The sequence below is a fragment of the Varroa jacobsoni genome, unplaced genomic scaffold (genome assembly GCF_002532875.2).
Source record: "Varroa jacobsoni isolate VJ856 unplaced genomic scaffold, vjacob_1.0 contig02075, whole genome shotgun sequence".
Taxonomy (NCBI): Eukaryota; Metazoa; Arthropoda; class Arachnida; order Mesostigmata; family Varroidae; genus Varroa; species Varroa jacobsoni.
In genome coordinates, this window is record NW_019214752.1 from 19,008 (window position 1) to 46,785 (window position 27,778).

Sequence of the window (27,778 nt, forward strand, 5' to 3'; positions counted from 1 at the left end):
TTGATTCGCGCGTCAGTGTTACTGGACAGTGTATCAGTGAAAATTAATGCAACGAACAATATACTGTTATATAGATATGTCCGTGTATGTGTGGCCTGCGTGTGAGAAAAGACAACTATAGACATGGTCAAATTTCCCGCCTTTTTATCTCTGCTCCCTCTTCTGCTCTCTCGCTCTTGCTGGATGTGGCCCCTCTCGCCACGTGAGCAGACCATGTGTCTGATACTATTAAGACGGAGTTTGTTGGTACAGGAGAGTAGATATTGCTTCCGTTGCTTATGGTGGCGGCGCTTCTGATGTTGTTTATCTCCGCTGCGTGTCTGTGTGTGATGCCTGCCACTTTCGGAGCGGTGGCTGTATCGGTTGAGCTGTGTATGAGGGCTCACATCGTATACAGCTTGTCGTAAAGCAACTGCACTTTAAATGAATTACCGAGTTTTGTGTTTTGCGGTAAATTGAATGCGAATTTTGGTGATTTCGGGATGCATATAAAAAAAAAAACGGTACGGCTCAGTGAGACGACGAGCTGTGATAGTGATAGTTATTGTGGCTGCATGACGGTTGTTACAGAACAGAGCGGGTCAAAACAAAAGCGACAATTCGCTTAAAATCGATTGGGCCTCGGGTAGAAACTTTATAAACGGATGTCCTAGGTGAAATGGAGCCTGACAACGGCGAAGGCAAAACCAGCCGTCAGGGCACACGAGTCTTTAAGAAGACCTGCCCCAATGGAAAACTTACAGTTTACCTTGGCAAGCGAGACTTTGTTGATCATTTTACGCATGTAGATCCGATTGACGGTGTTATTCTTGTCGATCCGGAATATATTAAAGACCGTAAAGTTTTTGGACATGTGCTTGCAGTTTTTAGATACGGCCGGGAGGACCTTGATGTACTAGGGTTGACATTTCGCAAGGATCTTTATTTAGCCTGTGAACAGATTTACCCACCATTGCCTGACAAGGAACCCGCACGAAAGCTCACACGGCTTCAAGAGAAACTCATTAAAAAGCTCGGTCCAAATGCGCACCCATTTTACTTTGAACTACCTCCGCACTGTCCCGCCAGTGTGAGTCTACAGCCCGCGCAAGGCGACACGGGTAAACCATGCGGAGTAGACTACGAACTCAAAGGATTTGTCGCCGATTCGCCGGATGACAAACCGCACAAGCGCAACTGCGTTCGATTAGCTATTCGCAAGGTGATGTATGCGCCATCGCGACAGGGTGATCAACCATCCGTGGAAGTGTCAAAAGAGTTCGTAATGTCACCAAATAAATTACATCTCGAGGCATCGCTTGATAAAGAGCTGTACCACCACGGAGAGGAAATCGCCGTAAATGTGCATATCGCCAACAACTCAAACCGTAGTGTGAAGCGTGTCAAAGTGTCAGTTCGGCAATTAGCCGATATTTGTCTCTTTTCAACAGCACAATACAAGTGCACGGTGGCGCAGGTGGACTCAGATGAGGGCTGCCCTATTGCGCCCGGCTTTACCCTTTCAAAAGTGTTCATGCTTAAGCCCCTGCTGGCGCACAATAAAGATAAACGTGGATTGGCATTAGACGGACAGTTGAAACACGAAGATACTAATCTTGCCTCAAGCACAATTATCACCGATCCTCAACAGCGGGAAAACCTCGGCATTATCGTGCAGTACAAGGTAACAATTAACAATATTCCTAAACGCAGTATTTTAAAAGAATATGTTGGGCACACATGGCACCTGCAATAGTCATTGACCGTTACAAGCGGTATAACATACGTGTTCGAGTCGTTAGGACTTTACAAATTTCTATCCTTTCCCGTTTAGATGTAATGGCCGACATGAACAACTGCACCTGCATAGTTATACTTTGATAAGGTACCAGGCAAATGAAACATTTCCAGTTAAGGGCATCTGAAATGTCTCGTTGAGCGTCGTTGCTATCAAGTAGCTCGAAGCACCCTTAAGCAACCTGAAACGAACCTTATGGTTGTGTACGCCTGGTTTCGAACCTGGGCCCCATCTGATCTCATGTATCCCTAAATTTAGTAGGAAAAGAAGTTATAACTGCGAGGATACGTGAAGTACTCGAAAGGGTAGAGAAGTAAAAACAGTTAAATCTTGCGTTTAGGTTTTTCCCAGTTAAACCTGAATACAAGTTTGTTATTGAAACCAATCAGTTTTGTTAGAACCAAGCTTGTGAACTTCAAAGAGCAATTTTTTGTAGCTGTTTAAATGTGATAGTTGATGTTGGTCTTTAGATTGAGTTAGCAATTTGCATTCAGTAATCTTTTTTGGGTTCTTTGAAAATAAACCGCTAGTATAATTTTTTTCGAGCAAAAACGAGCACACAAAATGTTGCCCTTAGTTTCGTTTTGATTACATTTCTTATTTAGGAAATGATACTTTATTTATTTTAGGAAATGATAGATTGTCTTCTTAAAATATTCTGCAATACCTTTAGGTTATAAAAACTGCATTGCCATCTGATTTCACTTTTATGATATTTTGATTACTTTCACTTTCAACCTCTTATATATGCGTATCCTAATCTCAAAAATGTTATTTTTTAAAACAGCAAACGTCTGTCTAGGACATCAGAGAATAATCTACAATATGAATCAGTGGTGTACATTTTTTGGTTTTTTTTACATGGTTTGGTAATTATGGACCAAGTTTACTAAACCAAGGGCATAACTAAAAAACATAAGGCATGCAGATGAGGTATGTGACTTTATCATGTGTAATGCCGACATTGTATGCGCAGATGGGACTTACAAATGTAAAAAAACATTTACCGTTCTCACAATTTGTATGTCCGCCATATATGCAGATCTGTGCGTAGTTTTTCCTTGGGCACTTCCACAAACTAAAAGGTTAGTAAAGTGAGTTACTTAGTTAGTACATTACGACATAAAACTGAAGACCGTAAAATAAGTATTAGTATGGAAGGGAAGCCATTTTGAAGGTTCTTGTGAGCGTCTGTCCCTGAATAAAGTGGTATAGAATCTGGCTACTGAACTTTGGAACATATCAATTTAGGTAGACTATTTTTTCGTGCAGGCATTGCCCGGAGTATTGCTCAAAAATAAACTCGAAATATATATTTATACAGAAGTATCGGCGGTAACGGCTATTGACACGTCTTGCTAAATTGCTACTAAATGTGTTCCATCTACACTACCTAGATTGTGTATCGGCGGATGACTCGGTTGGCTTTGGTATCGTTCACAGTAAATTAACAGAAATTATTCTGTTGTTCGAAAATAATCAGTTAATGTTAGCGGATATATCTGCTATTCTATTTAACTCCGTAAAAACAAACACTTATAGTGTCACTAAAAGATAGGACAATTCGTCAAAGTTTATTTTTTAATGTATTATGAATCCTATTATTATTCAAATTGAGAGAGTAATCTCTTAGCAGAAATCTGTCGATTTTTTTTTAAATTTTGAACTTGAAGGCAGTTGAAATATGGGTACGTTTAGGCACTTGATAGATCATTTTGAGATTGTTTCGAAGTTGAATGCTCGGTCCTGAAGATTGCGATTCGAGAAATTTCTAACCGTATCTCTCAGAGTCATGCATTTATGTGAAAAATCTGATCCATAGAATTTGTAAATTAGTTACACAGAGAAAGACAAGGATTAACTATAGCAACCCTTACTAATTCAAAAAAAAAAAACGTATTTGTCGTGGCTGAACATATGGTAGGTTTTATATTTAATCACATCTTATATAATCGTTCTAGCCATAGAGTGGTCCGACAATACCGGCAACGGAAGCATAAAAAAATATTTTAGCTCGAACGTTGGGAAGGTCACACAATATGTTCGGAGGAAGGGGAGGGGGGTTGAGCAACCCAGCGCCTATAATTTTTAGCACAACACATGTGAAGATTCTAATATATGACCTATCTTAGTGTAGTACCGTAGTGCCCGAAGAGCTAACATCGTCTCATCTGGCCGATTTGACGTGGAGCAGATGTTATTTTTGATGTCACTGTATATCTCACAAAGAATCGCAGATCTAAAACCTCCAAGTGTATACAGAGTGGTGCGTTCAAATTGGAGAAAACATGGTCTGGCTATTTATGACAACGGGTATACGTTCATTCATTCTTAGACGAAAATCAGTTTTTGTCTTAAACAAAACGGAAAATTCGTCATATCTGTACAAAAATCAATGGTTACGCGATCTTTCCCACGAAGATTAACAAGCTCATTTTCTGTCCGAAATTGACAATTTGCATTATATTACTAACTCTCGAAGTGAATGTGTTCTAAGCGCCTATATAAAAAGGATATTTGTATCGCTTTAATATATATAACATCATGATTCTTATGAATAAAATATTTTTTGTTAGATCATATTATAAGGTTATTATGAGAATTTCGAGAGTCGATTGGACCGGCTTCCGGCTAGTTGTTGTTTCGCGTAATTGAGTCATAATAAGCAGTATTCGCTGTTATTGTAAAAAGACAGGGTTTAACGATTAATATATGATTCCACTTGGCATATAACATTTTTGTTAGAAGAATACCTTTGTCGATCACACAATTTTTACTTAGCACACTTTGCTTTGATGACATAAATAATTTCTCTTCTTCTTTGAAGCAAATCGAACGCGATACCATAATACGGTTCCTATTTTTAGAAAAAACTATAGGCGTAGCAATAGGGATAATACGATCGACTGAGGCTTACATTCATCGCTCATTGGGCGGGGAGTACTCATTGATGTATAGTAATGGCAGTACGGAATTCATCTTTACCATTACGCTTAGCGTATAATTTCGGTTCGAAGCGATTCTTTTGCCGTACGGCCGAATAGCCTAAATTGCTGATCGATATTTGCGTTTTTAATTCCTACGGTAATCACAGATGATTATCGGTTAACGATAAAAACGGTTTCACTTATCGTACCCAATTGGTACACTAAAGTCTCTTTGAACCTACCTATATAATAAAAACGTCGGTAGCCTCTTGTTTTAATATAACCTGGCAATAAAAACCGTTTGTAGTCCTAATGATATCGACATGCTTAGTTCTCTACATTTGGTTTTGTAATTAAACATTGCCGGAAACGACTGGCTCTCAACATAAAAAAAAATGCGTATAAGCCCATATTTGAATCTGGATCCCTACACTTAGCCAGCAAATACGCTTGCTACTATACCTTCACAAGATCGTTATGTAAACTAAAAACGTTCGTTCTAAAAGCTAGAAAAAATCAATGGCGCTGCTTTTGAAGAAGCAGTCGTATCGCTCCCATGGCAGGGAACGTCCCATTTAAATATGAAATTGTGCGTAAACTGATTCCTACAGAGATTGTCCTCGGCTTCCTGTTTAGGCATTGTTACTTCAAGCAAGGTGAATTTTTATTACGTGCATGATAGAGGGATAGCATATATAGAGAGCGAAATGACCCAAGATAATGTAGTGAAATGACAATAGCTTCTGTCCAAAGTCATATGAGGTATCTATTTTTACTGCGTGTGGATCATATATTAAACAAGACAAGCATTCATTTATCGTATTAAAGTTTGCATACAAATTATACTTTATTCACGTTCATTCAAAGCACGTGTAAAGATAACTGAAAAAATTAAATACCTCTGAGCTCAACATGACCCCGAACATGAAAGAACCATTGAGCATATATAATATTATACGAAGCCTTCTTCTTTCAATACGTGTATTCGAGTCTAAAATAAGAGGTAAGTCGTAGGTAGAGCTAACCTATTCAATAATTAACCAATCGATTTGCTAATGAATTGAGCTACCCAAGAGCCATGTATGCTTTTGCAAAAATATATGTACTTATTTCTTCTTAATGGTATAACAAACCGTGAGACTCACTTTACACTGTCATAACAATTAGGCTATAAAAGAAGAATATATATAAAATGGTGTACCAATGAAATGAACACTAATATTTCTTTATTATTTTAGCGTAGTCATTTTAGCGGAGAATAGACCGTCTAGCGATATTTACACCCAGTAGGAGAAATCAATGTTAATTCAATTCAATAGTATAATCTCTACTTCCATCACATGCTTGTCTATCAGAACATACCTAACTAATACATCTATTTTCTGTACATATATGCACAACGTATGTTATTAAAGTGTTTTGTAGAGTCACATCATAAACTTTCACCACAGGAGAGTAAATAAACAAACACTTAAATGAAAACATATAATAATGTATAACTTATAATACTTCAATCGAAAATAAAATAACTGTAGTCTACTATGACAAAATGTAATGCATCCTAATCCATTATGCCGCATCCTATGCTGAACAAGCTTATATTATTAGAGAGTAACGATGAGCTTAATTGTATCTTAGCCAGTCTTTAGTAATGTAACTGGGCCGTTATGAGGCACGCTTACGTTCACGATAGGATGATCACCTCCCTATTTACCTACTGCGCACAAAAGGGTAAAGGGGTTGAGCATTGAAAGGCCAACTGCTAGGCAAGTTTTCTCTAGAATCAAGCTACGTCATTTATTACTGTTCTGTCATTTATACTCCGTCCAGCTAGCTTCGTCTGTAGTTATTATCCACAACGAAACAGTTACACGAGTCTGGTCTCTTGCCCACAAGTCTGCTACAGTACTAAATGCAACCAGGAAACACCATCGTCTCAATTTCCCTGCAAATGGATGTGATAACGACGCGCATATGTTACCCATAGAAGTAAATAATTGGGAGTTGCCTGAGAATTTTGCTCGTTGAATACTGATAAGAATTTATAATTTAACAGTGACAACAAAAAAACGGCACCTTTTTGAAACGTAGGTATTCTATTATTATTTAATCATTATATTTTTTTTCGCAAGAGCTTTTATGTGTATGTGTAAGTGTGTTTTTTAGCATAAGGTAGATTAATTGCTTGATCTGATTTTCATCCTGAGGACGCTTACGTTTTATGTATTCCCGCAGCTGGCTGAATATTTTTTGGAAAGGGAAATACTAATATTCGTTTAGGCAAATTAACCCTCCTTTACCTAAAAAGTTTTTTGATTTTCGTGGAGTCGACGAAATAAGCGCAAACTTTGATTTCGGATAAAAACAAATTGTGTGAATAAGAGTCGTGTGGACATTTCTGATACTTGTGTGTTACACTGTGTTCAAACAAAAACTGTGTTCATGTCGAATTTTCAAATTAATTGCAATGAGAAATGCAGCAAAAAATTGGAATCGATAACACATTTCAATAGGAGTTGTGTGTTACGGGTAAGGGAGTGATGGCAAGGCATTAACCACTATGTCTCTGAGCAAGGTTTTGAATTAGGTCAAGTGAAGCAAAATATTTTTTGAGTGGTATTGAGGTTCTTCATTTTGAAGTTGAGGTTAGTTGTTGTTGTTTCAGAGAACAGAACATCAGGGCTATGTAATATGTTCCCAACTTACCATTTATCATTATATAAACAACAGGAATCACCTATTTCAAACATTTCTTCCTGTTAAGAGTCCAAACGTAGTTGGTTTCACTGGACTTGCTTGGGGTTCCCCAAAAATATATGGGTAGATATTAACGTTATATATATGTATATATATATATATATATATATATAACTCCGTTTATTTCTTACGTTGTTCTTTCTTGTAAATATTTAGTGATCATTTTTATCCACACTTGAGATTTGAACCAACTCGTTAGCATGCTTAGTCGTGGTTATCCTGGCAACCCGCTCGAAGGGATATGTATTCACTTCCCGAGCCGTGCCACCCAGGATGTAGTAGCAGTTTATTGCAATATGAGGACGGGCTTTGGGACTATTGGATAATTGGTTGCTGAAGGATTCTAATAAGTCAGTACACCAGATAACCCCAAGGTTAAATGTAAGCAAGCACGGCTACCGGGTCGTAAAATGACCGCACTAGGATAGTGCAGATAAAATTGCACTAATCAAAAAACTGCAACGCGACGTTGGTGAAACAGGTTGATGAGACTAAATACTAAATAACAACGGTTGGCCTATTAAAATATTTCAGCGATTAAGTGGGGAGCAAATGTAAGCGGGTCATGGTATAATCGAAGTAAGGTAACGGACGAGTGAAAAAATTATATCTCTAGAAGGCCGTGAATCGGATTACCTGACAGCAAAACGAGCGTTTGATAAAATCATTAGGTCAGTCCGGCTATAAGCCTATATATACTGAAGCGAACTGACTTGCCTTTACAGCCGCTCTCTCTGCTCCTATATAACCGTAGCTGTCTATTTATTTACACGTTCATACTATAATAGTTGATCCGTTACAATATATGGACTCTACAACATATACATGTTAAAAAAATATGGAAATCTACTAAAAACGCCAATAGTTTGGGTTTTGTTAGTCGGTCTCCGCAAAATACAAAAACAGAGTTCCAACGTAAGAGACAGGGGCGCCTAATTTCGTAGATTTCTTAGTTTCTTAGTTAGATTTCTCTCGGAAATTAATGTACAATGTTGCCATCTTTGCTTTTATACTCTTTAGTTACTTGACCATAGAAAATGAATTATATCATCATCGATTTCAATATGCATCCTAATTTCACTGAATATGTCTACCGTAACTTGTGATGCGTTTTTTACTCTTCCAAGAGGGCTTTTTTTTCCACCTTTCTCCTTCATCTGTAATCTGCTGCCTCAGCTACAGACCGGTAAACTTATGTGTTCTAATTTTATTCTGTACGATTTTGGTTTTCCAGCAGTTCAACCGGAAATAGGACTACGGTATAAATACGTTGTTTCTAAATGTATACAATCTTCTCAAAATGTTTTCTAAGAACGTGTCATTAAATTTAGAATTTTCAGAAATGTTGTATTGGTAGTATCATCCATTTGTGATGATTATACAACAGACTCGAGTGTGTCTGTAACCTTGTTTTACACTCCGCAAGGTCCAGTGATCGTTTATTTTCAGGGGGGGGGGGGGGGTGTAGTGGCAACGTAACTACTGATGAATCGAATAAATTGAGTATAAGTAATTAGCCTCAATAGCTGGTTTTTAAGTTTCACACGACTAACTTTATTTTTCAAAAGAAACTTGATGAAGACTAGTTAATTTCCTGTTTCGGTTTTTTTAGATACCAAGAAGTACTGTTTGATGTACTTTTCTTCGGCGGCTCAAAATAAAATTAATTAGTTTGAATTTTGACTATACGTAGTTTCACCATGTCTCATATCTAGAGGCCAGACAAGTAAACGTATCGGCGTGGGATGACACATAAACGTTCTCATTTTAAACTAACTTGGTGGACTCGCTACATACCTTTATGTCAACTTATTAGGCAATAGCAATTTAGATGATTGGTAAAAACTCTTTTCGATTTCTAGTACCACCTTCGGTCTTTGTTGAACGATAAGAGCGTACGAAGTTACAGTGCTGGTAAATCGCCATGGTAGGGACAGTATATAATATGTTCTAGTCTTACTGCGCCTTATACTTTTACATATAAATAAACCCTTACGGACAGCCCCTATTCAAAAATAACATACTATCTTAATGGACATCTTTCACTTTATAGGTAAAGGTGAAACTATGTTTAGGTCCTCTTGGAGGCGATCTTGTGGCTGAGCTGCCTTTTGTCCTGATGCATCCGAAACCCGAGGAAGAAGAGCCGTCGTCTCCTGCTCACGCGGATGACGCAAATTCAACGACCGATGGACATGCGAAGAATGCGAGTAATAAAAGTCGAGATGGCAGCGAGGTGAGTTCAGAGTCTCGGATCCACTTTAGTTGTGCTGGAAATAATGTATGCGGATCTAAAAAAAATCTCGGTTTATTTAACATTGGCGGTTACATTTATACAATAATATAATGCAATATAATAATAATAAAAGCAATCCTTGCTTCTTATTTTCGTTTGTACTGGTTGCATAAACTGCCGTTAAGTTGATACTCATTAATCTAGCTATGTTCTTCATCTATTTAACAAGAGTCTACTCATTTATCTACATATCTATAAACTATTAATTCTTGGGTAACGGATTTGCCCTATCCAAATCTTCTTCTGTGAATACATTGAGATGAACTTATTACGGCCGCTATAACACCACCCCGGAAGAAATAATGTAAATACTATATATAGCCGATAGAAAAAAAACTTTGTTTTTCGTATAGGGTGGAAAGCTAATCTACTACAGGGACTGCAGTGGACAAATCCGAAAAGGAATATCCTGAAATGCGGTAGATCTGCAATCAAACTGTAGTCGTTGTTCGGTTTGACGCGTATCAAACAGAATAGAATATTGCAAGCCCCTCTAACCTATTACATGTGCTAAATACTATGAAAAAAATCTATATCCGTCTATCTGCTTATTTGTCGGATCCAAAGCGACCCCTAAGGTGTTTTTTTAAAGCGAGTTTAATCCCGGAAATGTTTGGTCGGAGAATAGAGCCAACTGGCCAAGTACTCTTTCTTCTAGAGGATAAAGTTTGTTTTTTCTACAAAGCGTAATATTAAATTGGTGTGTTGACAGCAGCATTTCTTCTTATTCACCTTTAAAGGCAATGCTGCAGTAGCGTTTTCAGGACGTCCTCTAGCATTGTTTGCACTAATATATCATCAGTGTGAAAAAACTCGTGCGGCATTGGTGTTTAACGTGTATAGCATGAAAAGCTATTTAAATTAAATTCTATAAGGAACTCTTAGGTTTTATGTCAATGAGGATTATAGACTACTAATTAGTTATGCGAAAACTGTCATAGTTGAAAACAGCGGTTCAGAACGAAAAAGGCGCGAAAAGAGCAAAGAGAGCCGGCAAAACGATAAAAGATCAATAGCGATTGATTGGCGCAGAGTACAACGAGAAAGACAGAACTTATAGGCCAAATGAGGCAGCAAAAAATGCAAATGATCGACGTCGCGCTACTTCCAAAAACCGTGGACGACATAGAACGAGGAAAAAACACAAAAATGCTTTGCCAGATATAAGTAAAATGAGTAAATTTTGTCGTTATCATAAAGCATATCTCCTCAAAAATGAGATGGAAAATTTCTGTTGTATGCAGGGGACAATTAGTTGCCTAAGGAATTGAAATAACTGTATATGAGTAGGACATCACCAGCAAAGGCTTTACGAAAAACCTCAGACAATAAAGTTGTTTATTTAAAATACTTTAGATTAGTATCTCTGGGGAGTGCTGTTTTCCTGCAGAAACCTACAACTATTCATTAATTTTACAAGGTGCTATTCATCATAAAATCGGTGATGCCATGACACGATGAAGGTATATGACCGAATTGCGACAGTAAGCTACGATGTACGTTCATACGTATAAAAATGTTTCACCGCTCGTAACAACGATGTACAATACGCCAAAATTTGTGAGTCACCCTACTAAATGCCAACAACCTGGAAGTCGACCAGATTTATTAAAAATAATGTTTCATATAAAAGAAATGAGCAACGTTATCTTTTTTTTAGCAAACAAAAAGGAAGATAGCTGCATGCGCACATTTTCCTGTGGCTTAATAAAGCAAAAAATTTTCAACAGAAGAACTAAGCTACATTTGCGCACGCGGAAATATCGAATTCAAACGCGTACCCGAAGGTTCACAGATTAGTATTGAAACATGTGATTTTTAGCCCGTGTCATATAATTAATTCGCCTAATAGTAAAATGAACAAATAACTTCTGAATAACTAAATAATTAATTATAATCAAATTTATGAAGCCCTTTAGTAAATACAAAAAAATGTAGCGGGTTTGCTTGACCTGAATTTACTTTTTAACGAAGGCGGATTAGGCTGATTTTTTAGAATCGGTACCGTTTTTCCCTTGTATTGACTTCCTGCACGAGCCGCCCCTTACACTTACTGTGCTGTATGGTTCTATTAGATGCTAGCGTAAAACGAAGTCCAATATTGTGCGTTACTATGAGCAGGACACGACAGTTGCAAAGCGCCAGTCTCTAATCGATAATTTATTCAGTTGGGCCTAACATGAATCAAATTGCAGAGTAGGGCTTGAATACAATGTGAAGACAGGACAGTTAAGAAATAAGAGCGTCTATATTTTAACAGGGTAGCGGTAACACCGTCACAGATACCAATCATGCAAATGGGGTAATCGTGTAACGAGGTTTCAATAAGTATCCGAACCAGGTCACTGTAAAGGTGTACCATCCAACTACAGTTTATGTTAGGCTATATGCAACACAGACCAAACTCGTTCATATTAGAACCGCGTGATAAAATTAGAAAAAAACGTAACATGGTTGGCAAGAAAATAAACGTTATTATATACAATAATTTAAGTTAGTTATAATAATTGATGGATCATTAACTGAATCAACAGGACAAAGGTGCGCGGCGAAGCTTGCCAAACCAACTTGTATATGCTACTTAAACTAAATCCGTTTCTTTGTGTGCCTGTCTGCCCCATCCAAATTGACCCCTTAATATGGATAGATTGGGCTGAGCTTTAGTGGGTAGCTCTACAAAATAGGAGAACATTAGATTTGAGGAAAATATTCGATCCTTCACATTTTTGCATTTCAATTGCGATCCTTTTGTTAAAAAGGTTCTTACCTAATAAAATATAAACCACTCGCTTTATATTCTTTGATTGTGCGAGTACTTTTTTCTACGAGCTTGTTTTTTCTTTTTCATAAGCATGATACTTGGCTTTGCCGAAATCATTGGGGGTGAACGAAATATGAACCACTTCAGTTCAGGTTTTTTTAACTTTCATAAGGAATAATTTCTTTGTCCTGTAAAAGATTGTGATGCCAGCTTGGTTAATTTGTGAATCTGTTTGAAAAGTATATTTGCACACGATAAATTTTCTCCGATTGGCTGAATACTTTTGTTAATAGGAAGTTTGCTTCTTCCATAGAGAGTAATGCTAGTTTAAATAATTTGACCCTTTTGCTCGACAACCGTCGAGACTTTCGAAGGCCTATAATAGTGCAAAATTGTTTTTTTTCCAAACTCTACCAAACAAACGACATTGAAATTTTTGACGTTTCATATTTTTACGATCCACCTATAAAACAGTGATTTTTGTCGAAACTATTGGAAATCGGTGAAATATATACCACCAGAATTCGTTTTTGTGAGTGGGCAATGTTTTCTGAGAGAGGTTTTTTTTATTCTGTAGCAGGGTAAAATGCTAATTTGGTTAATTCGTAAGATGATTGATGAAACAGTAACCATATGGACATTCGTGCCTCATTTTCCTTAGTTGAATGAAATGTATTTTTCGTGCGGTAGTAGTTCTCGAAGCCAGAAAACGGGATTAATTATAGAAGGGTGAGGAATGTGGGTCAGGTAAAGCTGCAGGCTAGCGCAGCTTACACTACCAAAGTTCAACTCTAAATGTGCGAGTAAAATTCACTGTTCGGTAGAACAAACGGGTATGAAGAGTCAAAATAATTGTAACGTAATTGCTCGATTTGTAACGTACGTTAGGCTGGCTGCAACATCAAAAAATTAAACAGTAGAAAAAAAAACGATACGGGGTAAAGTTATTACAACTTTTTTAGCACAATCGTTGCACCTCAAACAAACATGGTTAAAAATAGGTATTTTTTAAATTTAAAAAAAAACTTTTTAAAAAAGAGATTAGCAAGTATCAAAGTTATTGAAAATTTAATTATCTTAATCTGCGACAACTGTTACACTTCCTCTATATTTTGAATTTAATTTCAACGTCGCGAGTGCCGCGAGTCTTTGATCACGCAAGGACCAATGGAACATTTACATGCCACAACGAGAGCTATGATAACATTAAGTGAATCTGCCCAAAATTTATCGTAGGACTAACGTAGCGCTTCTGAATAAAGGTCGTCACTCAACTCAAAATTATTCAAATCTATCTAAATGGAACTATAATGTCGCAAATATATATAAATTAATGTTGTTATGTTTGTTATTTTGTCGCCAAGACTTTTAGTGGAAAGTCACAAGCTTGGTTGAGAGCAATGAATTTTCTATTTGATAGTTTTGTGTATTCATAAACGTAACTGATATATTTTATAGAATGACGAAAAATCAAAATCCAGTCGAATCTCGATATTTTTTTTATAATTATGTTGTCATGAGATACAATGGATCATTAATTAATTAAATCACATTTTTTTCTGAAAAACAAATTTTTAAATTTATTTTCGAGCAGCAAGGTTACTAATAGCTATTGAAAATATCTAATCCCCTACTGGAACTGAAACTTTAAATATTCAACCTCGACCGTTTACTTTAGATCCAATACACGGACAATATTCTAAATGGAACCTATTTGAATTTATAACGAACCGCCTAAAACCTTTGAAGCTTTCAAGTGATTGTAAACGTTTGTGGAACGGTTAGACAACGATTTCGGATATTTATCCCGTATGTGGCTGGCTTTGTTATTTTGAATGTTACAGAATGACAAGGTTTACTTAGATTAATCGCTGCAGTTCATCTATATCATTATATTTTGTTGTCGACTGTACAAATGAGAGATATAGACTCTGTGCTAAGCTGTTCGTTCGCATGTACTGCTTCTTTTTTATCTGTCTTTTTGTTATTCAATCAGCCTACCCCGTTTATTACATCGAGACGCTATGACATCAGCCGGCATGTTAATGCAAAACGAGGTTGCGCTTTGTCTCTATATATATTGGATGTTTAATGTCTAGGAGGTCTCGATATTTAGTGAAGGGAAGGCCAGGTTGAATAGGGCTAAATAACCGAAGAGCTGGAGCATAACGGTTTCCCACCTACTTGCAACAATGGCAATACAGGATCGTGCGTTTCTATAATATAGCTGTCTGCTTTATACGTATATATTTAATATCCGTTTACGCGACTATGCGTGTTTATGAGCTTACTGATTCGACTGCTGTGCAAGGCGGTGTGGCAACGAGCGCATTTTCTAGCAGTCAAACTTGCGGGATATATAATAATTAATGTTAAAGTAAACATAATTTAATTTTATTTCACATATTTTTCTGCACTGATTTTGCCAAAAAAAATACTAGGATAGCTATTGAGCACTACTAAGGTTAGGACCAAATGTCAAGTAACAACTACACACTGCGTTTATCTAGAGTGTGATAGAATACGCTAACTGTAGTAAGAAGTATTTTTGCTTTTCTGCAAATCTGAATGACCGAACATTCCCATAGCCCTCCTGATGTAATCAACGCTGAAACAGGCAATTCTACCTGGAGATACATCCATTACAAAAATTGTCGGATTTCTTTGAATTGGATTTCGATGAATAAAAATCAGTTTGTTGAAGCATATACGTCTATGAGTAATACATGGAATTGTCTTGGCAGCGGGCATAATCTGCCCGAAACATTGCACTGTCCAGGTTGATTTTAGGAAGTCTTATGGCAATTGTAATATTGTTACTTTGGTGGCATGACTATCACTGCCATTCTGCGTTCCGGTGACTTATAAAAGCTGATTGACTGGTGAGGAGCTAGTGCACAGGCGGTCGAAACTCCTGCTGTTGTTATTGTCATCTGCCACTGCAGCCGATGATGGGTCGAGGTGACAGTAATCGCCTAGTGTTGCTGCTACCAGTCGTATCACTATTGCGAACCGCCACAAATATTTATCGTTGACGTTATACACATAAAGTAGAATAGTTCTGGTAGCTTTATTTTCTATTCAGGTTTAGTGCATATTATTAATAGATCGACATATGGCAGGCGCTTGTCTGTCTGTCTGCAGCTCATGCCCGTGATGACGACGGTAAAATGTGGCTAAGGCGTCGTTGCTATTGATCTATACAGATAAATCTGTTCCATTAATACATATAATATTACCTAGCTGCTACCAGTGCTAACAACGGCAGTTTTTGGCCTTGCTCTCTGACTCTAACCCTTTCTCTCGAGCCCCGTTTGGTTTGCTGTTTTTTTTTTTTTTTTTTATTCATTTGGATCCGGTTTCCGCTGCTCCTGCTGCTGATCCAGATACTTGCAATCCTGATAATCGTAATGATACAACTAAGTGCTACTGCCAGCAATGTAGCGATGTTGCGGCGTTAAGTACAGGTAAATCACAACTAACAATTAGTTTTTTTTTAATTTATCTCTAATTCATTTTTTATTAACTCTGCATGTAAAGCAGTACGAGCTAAGGAAATGATAAAAATATTTTAACCTGGAGATGAGTTAACGCAACTTCAGCCCACTTGAGAGAAGTTCAAAATACACCTAAGATTTTCCAGTTTGTCTTTATTTGTTTTGGTGAGGTTTCACGCCTGACTTTCTGAGTTTAGAAAAGGGAGATAGACGGCCAGACATCAGATTTGAATACTTATCTTCGATGAGCTGGTGTCCAATATTTTTTTAGAACCTCTCCACATTTAAGTAAAAATATATGTATTTTATTTAATTTATATAATTGTAATGTTACCAATATCGTATCAATTCTGAATACATTTTTTTATTTCCGATATCGGCAAATCTATATGCCTTGGAGAACATAAACGAGACAAGGATGTACGTGCGACCCGGAAAAAGATAGCAGCAGAAAAAAATGGCCTTATTTACAACTGTTAGATCAAACAACTTCGAATGAACGCACAGTACATACTTCGTCATATTCCAAAGCCACTCTAAGTTCCGGAAGTCACTTCCTCAAGAAGCAGTTTCCCTTTCTTGAGTAAATATTTCTCTTTTTTTTTATCGTCATGAGAGATAGTAATTAACATTTGTGGAACTTCTGGCGGAACGCAACATGAGCTATTCATGAACTGTATTTAATCATCAAACTCCATGTACTTTACATATGTGATATATAGCTTAACACAAAGCTTAAATCTTTAACTTTCAGGTCATATTTATTTAATAAAGGTGACGTGTGTCCGACTTAAGATGGCACAACAGATACACAAGGACTTTGAGAGGAGCCAAAACTTCCTTCCAGTGGAACTCGCCCAATTGTCCCATTAAACACAACGTATGGATACGAATCTGACTACAGCTTTTGCTGTAAATATCTTTAATATTTACTGCCATATCTGCGATATTATCTAAACACTTCGCCAAGAAAAAATACGACAACAACCGCAAAATAAAGATGCCTACAAGGAAGTGCATTGGTGAAGTAAATTGCTACCTCTATTTACCTTTCCGACTATGGAGTATCACGAGTCTAAAATAAACGTTTCCAGGTTTTTGTTTAGTACTTTTTCGGCGACTGGCCACTTCCAACACAACTTCAACGCCCTCTCTTGAACCTAGATTACCTCAAAGGTTTTAACTAATAAAAAAAATGGGTTACATTAAACGCTACACTGTAAAGGGAAGAGTCCTAAGAGCATGAGTGAGGCTAAACGTACAAGATTCATGACTTAAAAGGAATGAAACAAAACTGTTCATTTTTCAGTTGTGGATTTTTCAGTTTGTTATCACAGGTTAACGTACGGCATTATTCTCTATCTTTATTTATTAGGTTAAAATGAAAGTAATACATATTTATCGCTAATGTTCCGTTACTTTTTTACCTTTCCACTGTTCGTTTCTTTCTACTCAATTAGGAGTATCTTTTAATTTTATTTTTTAATTTTAATTTTTAATCTTTAATCTTTTGTATAAAATATAATCTCCCACTCTTGCAGAAAACCGTTATTATTCGGTCATTGTTTTACATCGGGTCAAGGCTCTAAAGAGAGAAGTTCCAGGTAAAAAAAAAAAGTGCATTTTCGACATCTTTTCTAGTTTACTTTTTGGCGAGATCAAAAGCTGACAAAACAGTACAGAATCACGAGAAGTTTAAAGAATGAATCTTAGATTTAAAATGCGCACATTATCCAGAGTTGATGAACGTTTCGGATAACAAGCAACTTGTTGACTGGGGCTAAACTGCGGATACTAGAAGATCGTTAGGCGTTTTAACTGTATGTAACTTTGCTACGAATTAGAAGGAGGAGGAAAAGGCCGTGAACTGGGTGAAGTGTACAAAAAACAGCGTTTTCTCATTAACCTCAAATATCTCATCTGGTAGTGTAAAACGTGCATCCATCATAATAGAGATCTGCATAGGGTTGTTATGAGTTACGAAAAGCGGTGTCTCTACGTCGGTTAGAACCGAAAGGTATAAGCAGCTCCCGGAGATACGTCTAGGCCCAGGGCCTGCAAAAATTCAAGAGAGAGATTTTTCCGCATTCGTTGTATTGCCCAGGCCTTATACATGCATGCGGATTACCGTCTACTCCGATAGCTAGCAATATTGTATAAATAATTTTACAATAGTTGTATTTACTATTATTGCATCAATAGTATACTATATGACTGTAATAACTTTTTATTGTTATATACATTGTTGTACAAATCTCGTCACGCTCTAGTGCTCTTTAAGGATAAAAAAAGACTAGCGTCCGCACTGTCTGGTATATGCGTAGTGTTTTGCAGTATTTAGTTAAATGTAAGACGCCAACGTCACTGTGTCCACGTCGAGATGAAGACCTTATTTGGCTATACTTTACAGCAGAAAGCTGGACTTTGTTTTATATGTGCTACCTTAGTGTACTGTGCACTATTATCATTGTCATGCGTGGCAGTTCCACGTCACTAATTCATCGTTGGATCGACGAAAACAACTTGCTAAGTCCACTTTACCCTGTACCGGATCAGCAAAAACGAGTGCTATAAATGGAACGACAGTATTTTTTCACTGTCGTTCTATTTATCCGTTCACCTCTCAACCCACGAGAAAACCTAACCCTTGGTAATACACTCATGTACCTTCTGAGAAAACGGAAAAAAGTAATCTACCGTATAGTCTATTAAAATAAACCAGGCAAACAATGGATATTGTATACAACAGTACAAAAAGAATGACCTGTAGAATACAATAATTCGATCATTTCAATTTCCTACAATGCCTATTTGAGACCCTGTTGGGGGTATTTTGAGGGACGTTTGCTCTGTTTTTATCTCCAAATCGTTTACCTGTATTACAGGTGTACCATATTTTTTAATACCAACGATATCCGGTTTTCAAAGCATGAGTTCTTACGTTTGTGTTCGACATTGCTGTCCATAGACAGCAAGTTCTATTGGAAGAGTCTGTCCGTGTGATCATCTGTTATTGTCATTGCCTGGTGTTTATATCACTCGCTGTCGTGCTTCTAAGGCGTACCTATGAATTATCTAGCAATCAGTCCACACGTCGCGTGAGAAGACGTTAGATGAAGCGATGTGCAACGGGGTGGACGCCCTAATAGGTAATGAGCTAATAATAGTAACAGAGAAGCCTAGAACGACGAATGACTGGGTCATCATAATAAGGATAACAACGGGCATTAGGCGATAAAGCAATACTAAGTGACATTTCCTTTCTACTGATGACAATATAAACCAGGAATTTGTGGTTGTTGTTCGATATAATATAGATGCACCCACGTACGTATGTTTCCTTTCTTCGGGCCGCCAGATTACTTATCTTCTTCCTTTTAGCAGCAAAATGCACTTGTTTTATTACTTTAATCAAGTATACTTGTTCGGAACGCCATTTGATTCTGATGTACACCCGACTAGTTGCTGTCGGTTGTCGCTTTATTGCAATACGTCCCTGATAGACATTTCTACAAGATGCGATCAAGATCATATTGATTAGTTGACTATGAATGAGACCAATCACTTGTGATCCGCTGTATTACGTGTTAGCAATGGTGTGCACTTCTTTCGTTTACGCTCTCAAAGAGAAAAAGCATGCTATTCAATTATACTGTTTTAAGATATTGTTATTATTTGGCTAGAACCAGAAAGCTATGAACGGCCGTGTTAATGTCGCATATGGCAAGTATTATGTGGGTAATAATAATGTAATAACGCAACAATTTTATGTGTATTAAAAACAAGTGCACAGAATATAAGCAAGGCGGCATACACGAAGTCATCCACTAAAGAAATAATCACGAACTATAATTGAAATAGCAGAAAAGAATATCAGCGAATATCAGCGCAAAAGATGCGTCACATTCTCGTTATTCTACATATTTGTCTCATGGGCGACAGACAGTCACTGTGAACCTTTATAGGTACAGCTGTGGCGTATATCCAAAAGTCGAACGTTTTTCGGGGTCGTCGGTTCTTACACTAACTAAGCTAGCAATTCACCAAGAAGCTAATTACCGCTGATAGTAACCGAAAGAAGCCAACCACATTTTTGTGCACGCGTGTATGTGTGTGGCACCCCAATGATCTAAATCAAGTCAAACGGTTATGTCAAACCCCTTAGCAACAGATTACTTGGTATCAACTCCGAGCATTGTATGTCGCATTCTAAAATTAGCAACATATCCTAAAATCTGACCGAAAATACGTATTTATTGAGGAAGCGTATCTTTAACACTTGCTTCAGTCTTTTCTCTATCTGCGTTGGATCCGTTTGGTTGCTGATAATTTACTGTGTGGCTGCTATGATTCGGCGCACGACTCTTTGGTATACAAAATATGTACGATACGGTATATGTCTTTAGAGCATACACTACATAATAAGTAAACTATATTTTAACACATGACAAAAGTTGCCGTTTATCCGTTCTTACTCTCAAAATATATAGTGTATTTGAATATTAAAGATATTCGAAAATAGAAGTTCGGGCAGACGCCTGAATTTTAAATAGCTTTGTTAAAATTTTTAAGTGAAATACGTATCAGTATCTAGGGTTGAAAACGAAGCTAGTCCACTATTTTTTTCTTTAAGTAATTCTTAGTAGCATGAAGATTAGTTATTCAGACTAATCAAATATTTAGAGCTAAAAAACTATTTAGAAGTAGCGTTGTCTGGCCTTGCCGATGTGACCTCTAGCTAGTCAGCCTAATGGTACTCAGCGATTCAAACTTCTCTTCCGACCATAGTATTACATTCTCATAAAGAATTATCATCTAACAGATCCTCTTAAGCGCGAGTGCCTCGAACTCGTCATCGTCATAGTTGCCTAATAATGTTTTTATGCTTCATCTTGTTTTACAGATCCCGGTAGATGACCTTATTCAATTAGAAGACCCGGAGGATGATCTAATTTTTGAGGACTTCGCACGGCTTCGGTTGAGAGGAGCGGAACCTGGCCAGAACGATACGCCCATATAGGCAGACAGCTAACTGCACAACCCTCGGGAAATTTGGTGAAGCTATGTGACTCCAAAACTTCTCTTTCTCTCGAGAAATTCAAAAACGGTTCAATGTACTGTCGAGATTTCACTTCACCTTTCGTCGGTATTATCACTTAATAGCCTCTTCATTTGTGGTACTCTTCGTGCTTCTCAAGGAAAGACATCTTCACTTAAACCGATCAATGTTAAATGTGGATGCACGCAAGTGCCAACGTTACACGCTACGCTCCCTGTAAACTATCTACCCCTAAGCGATGCGTGTGAAACTGGCCTGACTTTTGTTAGAGTTCACGGTTCACGGAAAACGTTGTGTCGGTGAGAGTAAAGTTGTTAGGTAGACTCCAATTAGCAAGCCGTAGATATCCATAATCACACCTGACACTGTTTAGCCGTTGACAAGGTGTAGACACACACACACACACGCACGCGCACATAAATATACATAATGTCGACGTACGTTTCCAATGAGTTATTTTTTTTTGTAAATGTGAGACCTTACAAAACTTTTAAATAATTTCTTCACATGCAAACGCACCGAATAATTATAATAGGAAATATGGTAATTATTTTAACGATGTCGAGTGAGCTGGATGGTGCAAGTTTTATCCGACACTAGAATTTTATGATTTTAACATAACGCCGCTTCAACAAGAGGGACAGAAGCAGGAAGACTGAATGCATGATGTTGCCTACCTATAATTATATAAATACATACGTGTTTTGCGCTGCATGTATATATATATACAAATGGATCAATCAAACTCTATATGAAATATACACGATTTAAGTGCATTCTTACCAACCATGTTCAAATGAACAAAATCAGGATATGCACGCTTTAACGTGCACAACACCAACAGATCTGACCTACCTGTAAACAAATAAACTAGGTAGAAAATGAGGTCATGATCAAGAAGAGGGCCAGGAACCAAGTGTTACATAATCGTCGTTGCCAGTCATCGTGTTTGTCATCAGACTAATAAAAGGTGGGCAACGAAATCAGCGAAAGGTGAACGCTGATTCGACGATGAATACATATGTAGATAGCTAAAAAAAAAGCTAACTAATGTTCATTTATGTAATATTCGGAAATGAAGTGCACATTATTCGTGCAGATATTCAATACGAACGTATTATGCTGTAATAATCATATTTGTGTTAGAAGAAAAGAAAGTCGAATGGAAATGGAATGACACTGCAATGAAGTATTAGTTGAAAAGCTTTTGTCTTACAAATCTTATAATAATAATAATAATGACCCGTATTATTCTGTAAATTTTGAAATTATATATATATATATATATATATATCAGGGAAGTAATGCTTAAATTAAGTGGAGAATAACATAATTTAGTAAACTACGATCAAATGGCTCGTGTTTTGCACTGTGCCCAACATCCGACATTATGACTATTAGCGTACGGGTTAAACAAAGACAACACAGAAATCAAAGGAACGAGATTACGGTTGACATTAAATAGAAGATATTAGCTGTGTAGATGGAGTAACAGGTCGTCACGTGGTCGTTGTCGCTCTTGGTTGGCATTAGACCATGTTGAAATGATCTGGATTGGCCCACTTGCTTCCTAGCGTTGGCTAATGTATTTATAACAAAAATAATAACATGCATCCGGTAATATAATGTGTGTGAATGTGTGTGTGTGTAGATTGAAGTGTACATGTGCATACATTTGTTTATGAGCAGATAACTCGGCTGGGCTCTTTGCTCTGCTTTCAGTTTTTACCGTTTACAAAACTATAATCTGCGATCTTTTGATCATAAATAATTCCATAAAGTTCCAAAAAGAAAAAGATAAGAAAGCACGTTGTGTGAACCAGCGCTCAGGTATTATTGTGGTATGGACTAACAAAAATCAACGGCATCTATAGTATTTAAATTAGAACAAAAGACATTGACTTCGTGAAATTGACTCAAGTGATGCCACGGGAAGCCTGATATAAAGGAACATGTAAATAAAAAAATGTCTACTTGAATTACGTCGCTAAAGACCACTCATATATTGTTTACGAATTCTATTTGTTACAACTGATACTTACCCACATATGACGCATTCTTTCTCTTTTCTCTCTCTCTTTCTCTATGTATATATATATGAGTGGGTTACAAAAATGAAGCTCTGTTCTTGCATTCCTTGCTTGGCTTCCTTGCATCTGCTATAAGTTAGTGAACAAGCTCTTCCGATACATTGCCCTTTTTTTGTGTTATCTTGTTTTTGCTTTCAAATAGTTTTACTGGCAGCGCTGTATGCTGAATAATCTACCGCTGTTCCTTTTAATCATCTACATCATAACAATGTCATATACAATGTACAGATTACTTTGGGTTATAATGCAAATATAAAGCTACGCTGAATTAAACAGTAAGTTAATTAAGTATTAAAAAAATCAACCTTATTCTTATTTTTAGAATTCAATAATAAACTAAATTGACGTAGGCCTCGGCTAAGGCATACGAGACACGTAGCAGACGATTTCTAGCTGAAACTTCTCGGCGCGCGGGTTTTCTACTCTAAGACTCAGATGGGAGCGGAATGTCAGCGCGATTCGAGAGCACAGCAGTAGTGAAACAGATATATCAGGGCCTTATTTAGCCGTAATTACTTCAAAAGTCAACATCGATAAAACTTTATTATACATCACAGTAACCTCATTGAGAATACAGCTGCTTAAAAACAAAATCTTGTCCTTGTGCTTATAAAACAGTACCCTGTCTATATTCTCATAGGTGTTGCCAAATCGGTTTATCTGCTGACCCGTTGTCGTCTCATGTGCACTGCGGAATACGACATTTTTACGAATTTTCGAAAAAGCCCATTTTTAACCTCACTTTTGTTTAGTAGATTTTACAAAACCATACTTGTAATGTTCCTACATTTAACATGTTCTGTACATAAACATGCCGTCGCATTTGGAATCTTGACGCATGCTCAAAGTAACAGCCGCTATCAAATGGCTCGGTGATAAGAACGGTTAGTCACTCTCTAAATGTACTTTGAAGCACAATCAGCTCGCATTTTTGTGTCGATGTGTAATTAAAAAAAAAACGCATTTGTAGAATAAAAATTACATCACGACGGTGAAAGCTTCTTTGAGCACTGATACTGCAAAATGAAAATACTTGTAGTTTCGTATTTTTTTGAGTAACTTTTGAACCATTTGGTGTGATCTTACTACAGTATTGCAGCACGATGGAACTCTTTCCGCCCCAATTTGGCAAACCTCAGAGTTATCCGGTTTGCAGTTAAGCAGAAAAGTCTAACTTTTAACACTAACTCTTCTATTCAATACGTAGTCTTCCCTTATTGCCCCACAAAAAAGGTGTCTTTGGGTGAATTCAATTCATTTTCATGGACGTTATACATCGAAGTTGACGAACAATCAATCCTCCGGGATAACAAACTATTCGGCCGCTAAGATTGCGCCGCCTGAAGTCATTTTTATCTGCCTCTAACGAAGCGTAATTACTTGAAGTACCTTTTACTATGAATATCTTTAATAATGCACCAACCTTTGCTTTTCTCTTGCTCACACTTCGCTAATTATAGACTAAAATTTGTACAAATTTTCTCAGGCTCGCATACAAGTCATCAAGCATTAATCGGTATACCTAATGATGGACCAGGTTTCATATCCATCTTCACAGATTCTACGCCGTTGAAAAGTAAATCACAATTAATTCTGTACGCAACGAAAATAAATCGTTATAATCAAAACAGCAAAAGATAAATGTTTGTAGATTTGAAACTGCTTAATTAAGAATGCTTGCAATTGCATAGACAGTGTTGGTTGCAAGAAATTTCTTCGAATTAGTACATTAAGCTTGTTAGAATCTAGAGTAACATATCTAGAATTCTTCGCTCATTATTATTAAGCTATAGCTCGATATGTGATTGCGAACTGTTTTTCTATCTTAAACTGCTAAATATAGCAGTAGCATTTTCATAGCGAACTATTGATAACCGTTGTGATTTGACGTGAATGAAAATAATAAGAGAACAACAACAACAACGAACGCGTTCATCACTTCGAATCAACAGATAAGGCAGAGCATACGTAATCAATAGTTCCTAACATCAACAATGAAATGTAACACGACATGATAAAATAAGTGTCCTCCACCAAAGAGTAAGCATATTTACCCTGGCAAAGCACTGAGCATCGATTAAGAGTGTCGCACTAAGCAAAACATAGTTCATATATATATATTCGTAAATTTCAGAGCTCTAGGTGAGGTCTTAGTTAAATTTCTTCTCGCAACCTAGGAGGAGTGAATTGCCTCAATTTCTCTCTTTTTCTAGGTAAGTCAGTATTCAAATGTGTACAAAACGTGAAGGTTAGTTGAACCTCCTAAAAAGTTAGGAACTACATCCGAGCAATAATCCCTAATAATTAGTAAATGAAGAGCTTCCTAGAGATATCTCGTAAATATTTGTTGCGAACCTTGTTATTGTCAACGTCTGATATTTTAAAGAGATGTTCCTTTTATGTCAGTGACAAGTAACGCAGAAGTGCACTTGAGAATCAAAACATTCCGATTTTAGAATATTTGATATATATACTGATTTATAATTGTACTCGAGACGAGTTTAAACACTGTGGTAACATTTCGTAAAAGTATTTGTATTTTTGTTGATTAAAATATAGTTGATAACAAAGGATATTCAAAAAATGTTACAAGCAGTTTCAATATCGACAGAACCAGATGCACCTACGTTTACATTCATGGCTGGAAATGACATCTTTGAACAGATATAAGGAATCCAGAGATGAATGTAGTATCTACTTTGATGTAACATAATTAGTAATAACTCTATATCGCGCTCATTCAGATCTGTGTTCTAAGTTTTATAGTCAGTCAGCGTACGAATGTTAGCGACCAAAGATGTAGGCTACATTCTGCGGGGTCCCGTTATATTTATTTGTTGGATCAACCTCTCACTATTAAAACAAAAGCTGACCGTGTCGCCGTAAATATTATAAGCGATTTATGTCTTTGAACGAATGTATTTTGACTGGTCAAAGCCCTACAGAGATGCCCTCTTTGTGATCGGGCAACTTACGATAAACGAAATAAACTGATCATATCGTGAGCCCATTCGGTTGTAAGCGTTTGACGTTTTTGGCCATTTCCGTCCCTCGATCAATAGATAGAAGTTAGTATGCTGCTAAAGGGCTGCAGCGCCAGTTACAATAACAGTCGACGATGCTGATAATGGTGAAAAATGATTAGAATTATTACACACTGCACACACAGACCGAAAGGCAAGAGTTAGATCAGGTTTGCTCAAAGATAGCTGAATAATTCGGATTGTAATTATTTGCTTATATCATATATAAGCTGATAATTTCATTTGATTACAAAAACGATAAAAATAGCGTCTAATCATTCGATTATAACACTAGCTCTCAGCCAGTGCTATTTTTGTACAAACAGAGCCATGCATACAATTGGAAGAATTTAGGTGGAACTTTGTGTCATTAGAAGAAACGTCCTATTGATTTATATTGTCCTCTTTATGCTGAAAAGACCATTTATATTGTCGTATTGATAAATGCATGGGTATACACACTGTAGCTTACGAATCACTTTTAACTCATATTCAACTAGGTTTTATAAAAGACTTTTGTGTAAATACAATATTGATTATACTATATAAAATTATGAAAAGTGAAATCAGTATCTAAACGAAGTGCAGCTTAAGACAATAAAGATCAACCTTGAAGGTGAACTGTTTGTTTTATAATTTTGTTGCCCTGGTCTGCTTTTTAAATTTTAACTCTACCCATTACCACACGATAACTTCACGTGAGCGACAGTCGCAATAATTGGTTCAGGCTTAATCAACAAAACCTCTTCAAATCAATGAACAGGTAAACATATTAGGAACTATCAGCAAGTTGCGCAACTCGGACAGTAACCGAAATTTTCGAAGACAGCCTGTGGTACAATATTTTGCGTTTACATTTTTCAAATGTCTATTTAAAGAGTACTGCGCATTTTAAAATAAAACAGGTTAGAAGAACGAGTTTAGTTTCCAGAGTTTTAACGAACATTTGGTCTTTTCTGAAACAAAATTTTCGGTCCCTTTTTCCTTTTGATACACGTTGCTACCTAATTATTGATTTACGAGACAATGAAGTGAAGGTGTTACGTAAAAAAATTGTATTAACAACATAACCTCGTTAAACTTTTCTTAGTGTACCATAGGCTAGCATAAGTGGTAGAAGTATTGAAGAACATCCCAAAATAGGACAATTGTAACTTTACAAGATTTACTACATTTATCAGATATTCCCCAGTGGAAACTGAAATAATAATTCGATAGACGAGGGCTTACTAAATAAATGAAAAACATTAGATGTTTGTGCATAAATGTGCACCGGTCCACAACATTTATGTTGTCAAAGAAGAACGTGATCAGAGGACACGATGAACGACCCGTACAATGAACAAGCTCTATAGTCCTGTGTATCTATCGTGTTAAATATATAAAAACGGATTTCCTGTGAGTGTGGGTAAAATACACCAGTCTTCACTCAAAACGCAAACAGAAGAAGCAAAAGAAACGGTAAAGCAAAAACAATTATTTTTATCCTCACGATGACGTTGATGAATATGACTAAAACAAATGTCGGGAAGTACTCGGAGATATGAAACACTAATTATGTGATGATAATAAACACGTTTCCCTACGAGAA

At 36.8% G+C, this 27,778-nt stretch overlaps 1 protein-coding gene across 5 annotated transcripts; it reads left to right on the forward strand.

Annotated features, from left to right (window-relative positions):
* Positions 1 to 236: 236 nt before the first annotated feature.
* On the forward strand, positions 237 to 27,778 carry krz (beta-arrestin protein kurtz). Of its 5 annotated transcripts, XM_022853782.2 has the most exons (4): positions 237 to 1,663; positions 9,515 to 9,697; positions 15,905 to 15,985; positions 16,770 to 17,047. In XM_022853782.2, exons 1-3 carry the CDS (start codon positions 659 to 661, stop codon positions 15,977 to 15,979), a joined length of 1,263 nt encoding a protein of 420 aa, XP_022709517.1. In that variant the 5' UTR covers positions 237 to 658; the 3' UTR covers positions 15,980 to 15,985; positions 16,770 to 17,047. The 5 variants fall into 5 exon arrangements, with proteins under 5 accessions (XP_022709517.1, XP_022709516.1, XP_022709519.1 ...); XM_022853781.2 differs by lacking the exons at positions 15,905 to 15,985; positions 16,770 to 17,047 and adding an exon at positions 20,919 to 27,778; XM_022853784.2 differs by lacking the exon at positions 15,905 to 15,985.

Excerpts from the sequence above, each read along its gene's own strand:
- krz (XM_022853781.2), top strand. The coding sequence starts at position 659 with ATGGAGCCTGACAACGGCGAAGGCAAAACCAGCCGTCAGGGCACACGA. Across the intron at positions 1,664-9,514 it reads GCATTATCGTGCAGTACAAG|GTAAAGGTGAAACTATGTTT; the intron begins GTAACAATTAAC and ends TTCACTTTATAG. Across the intron at positions 9,698-20,918 it reads AAAGTCGAGATGGCAGCGAG|ATCCCGGTAGATGACCTTAT; the intron begins GTGAGTTCAGAG and ends CTTGTTTTACAG.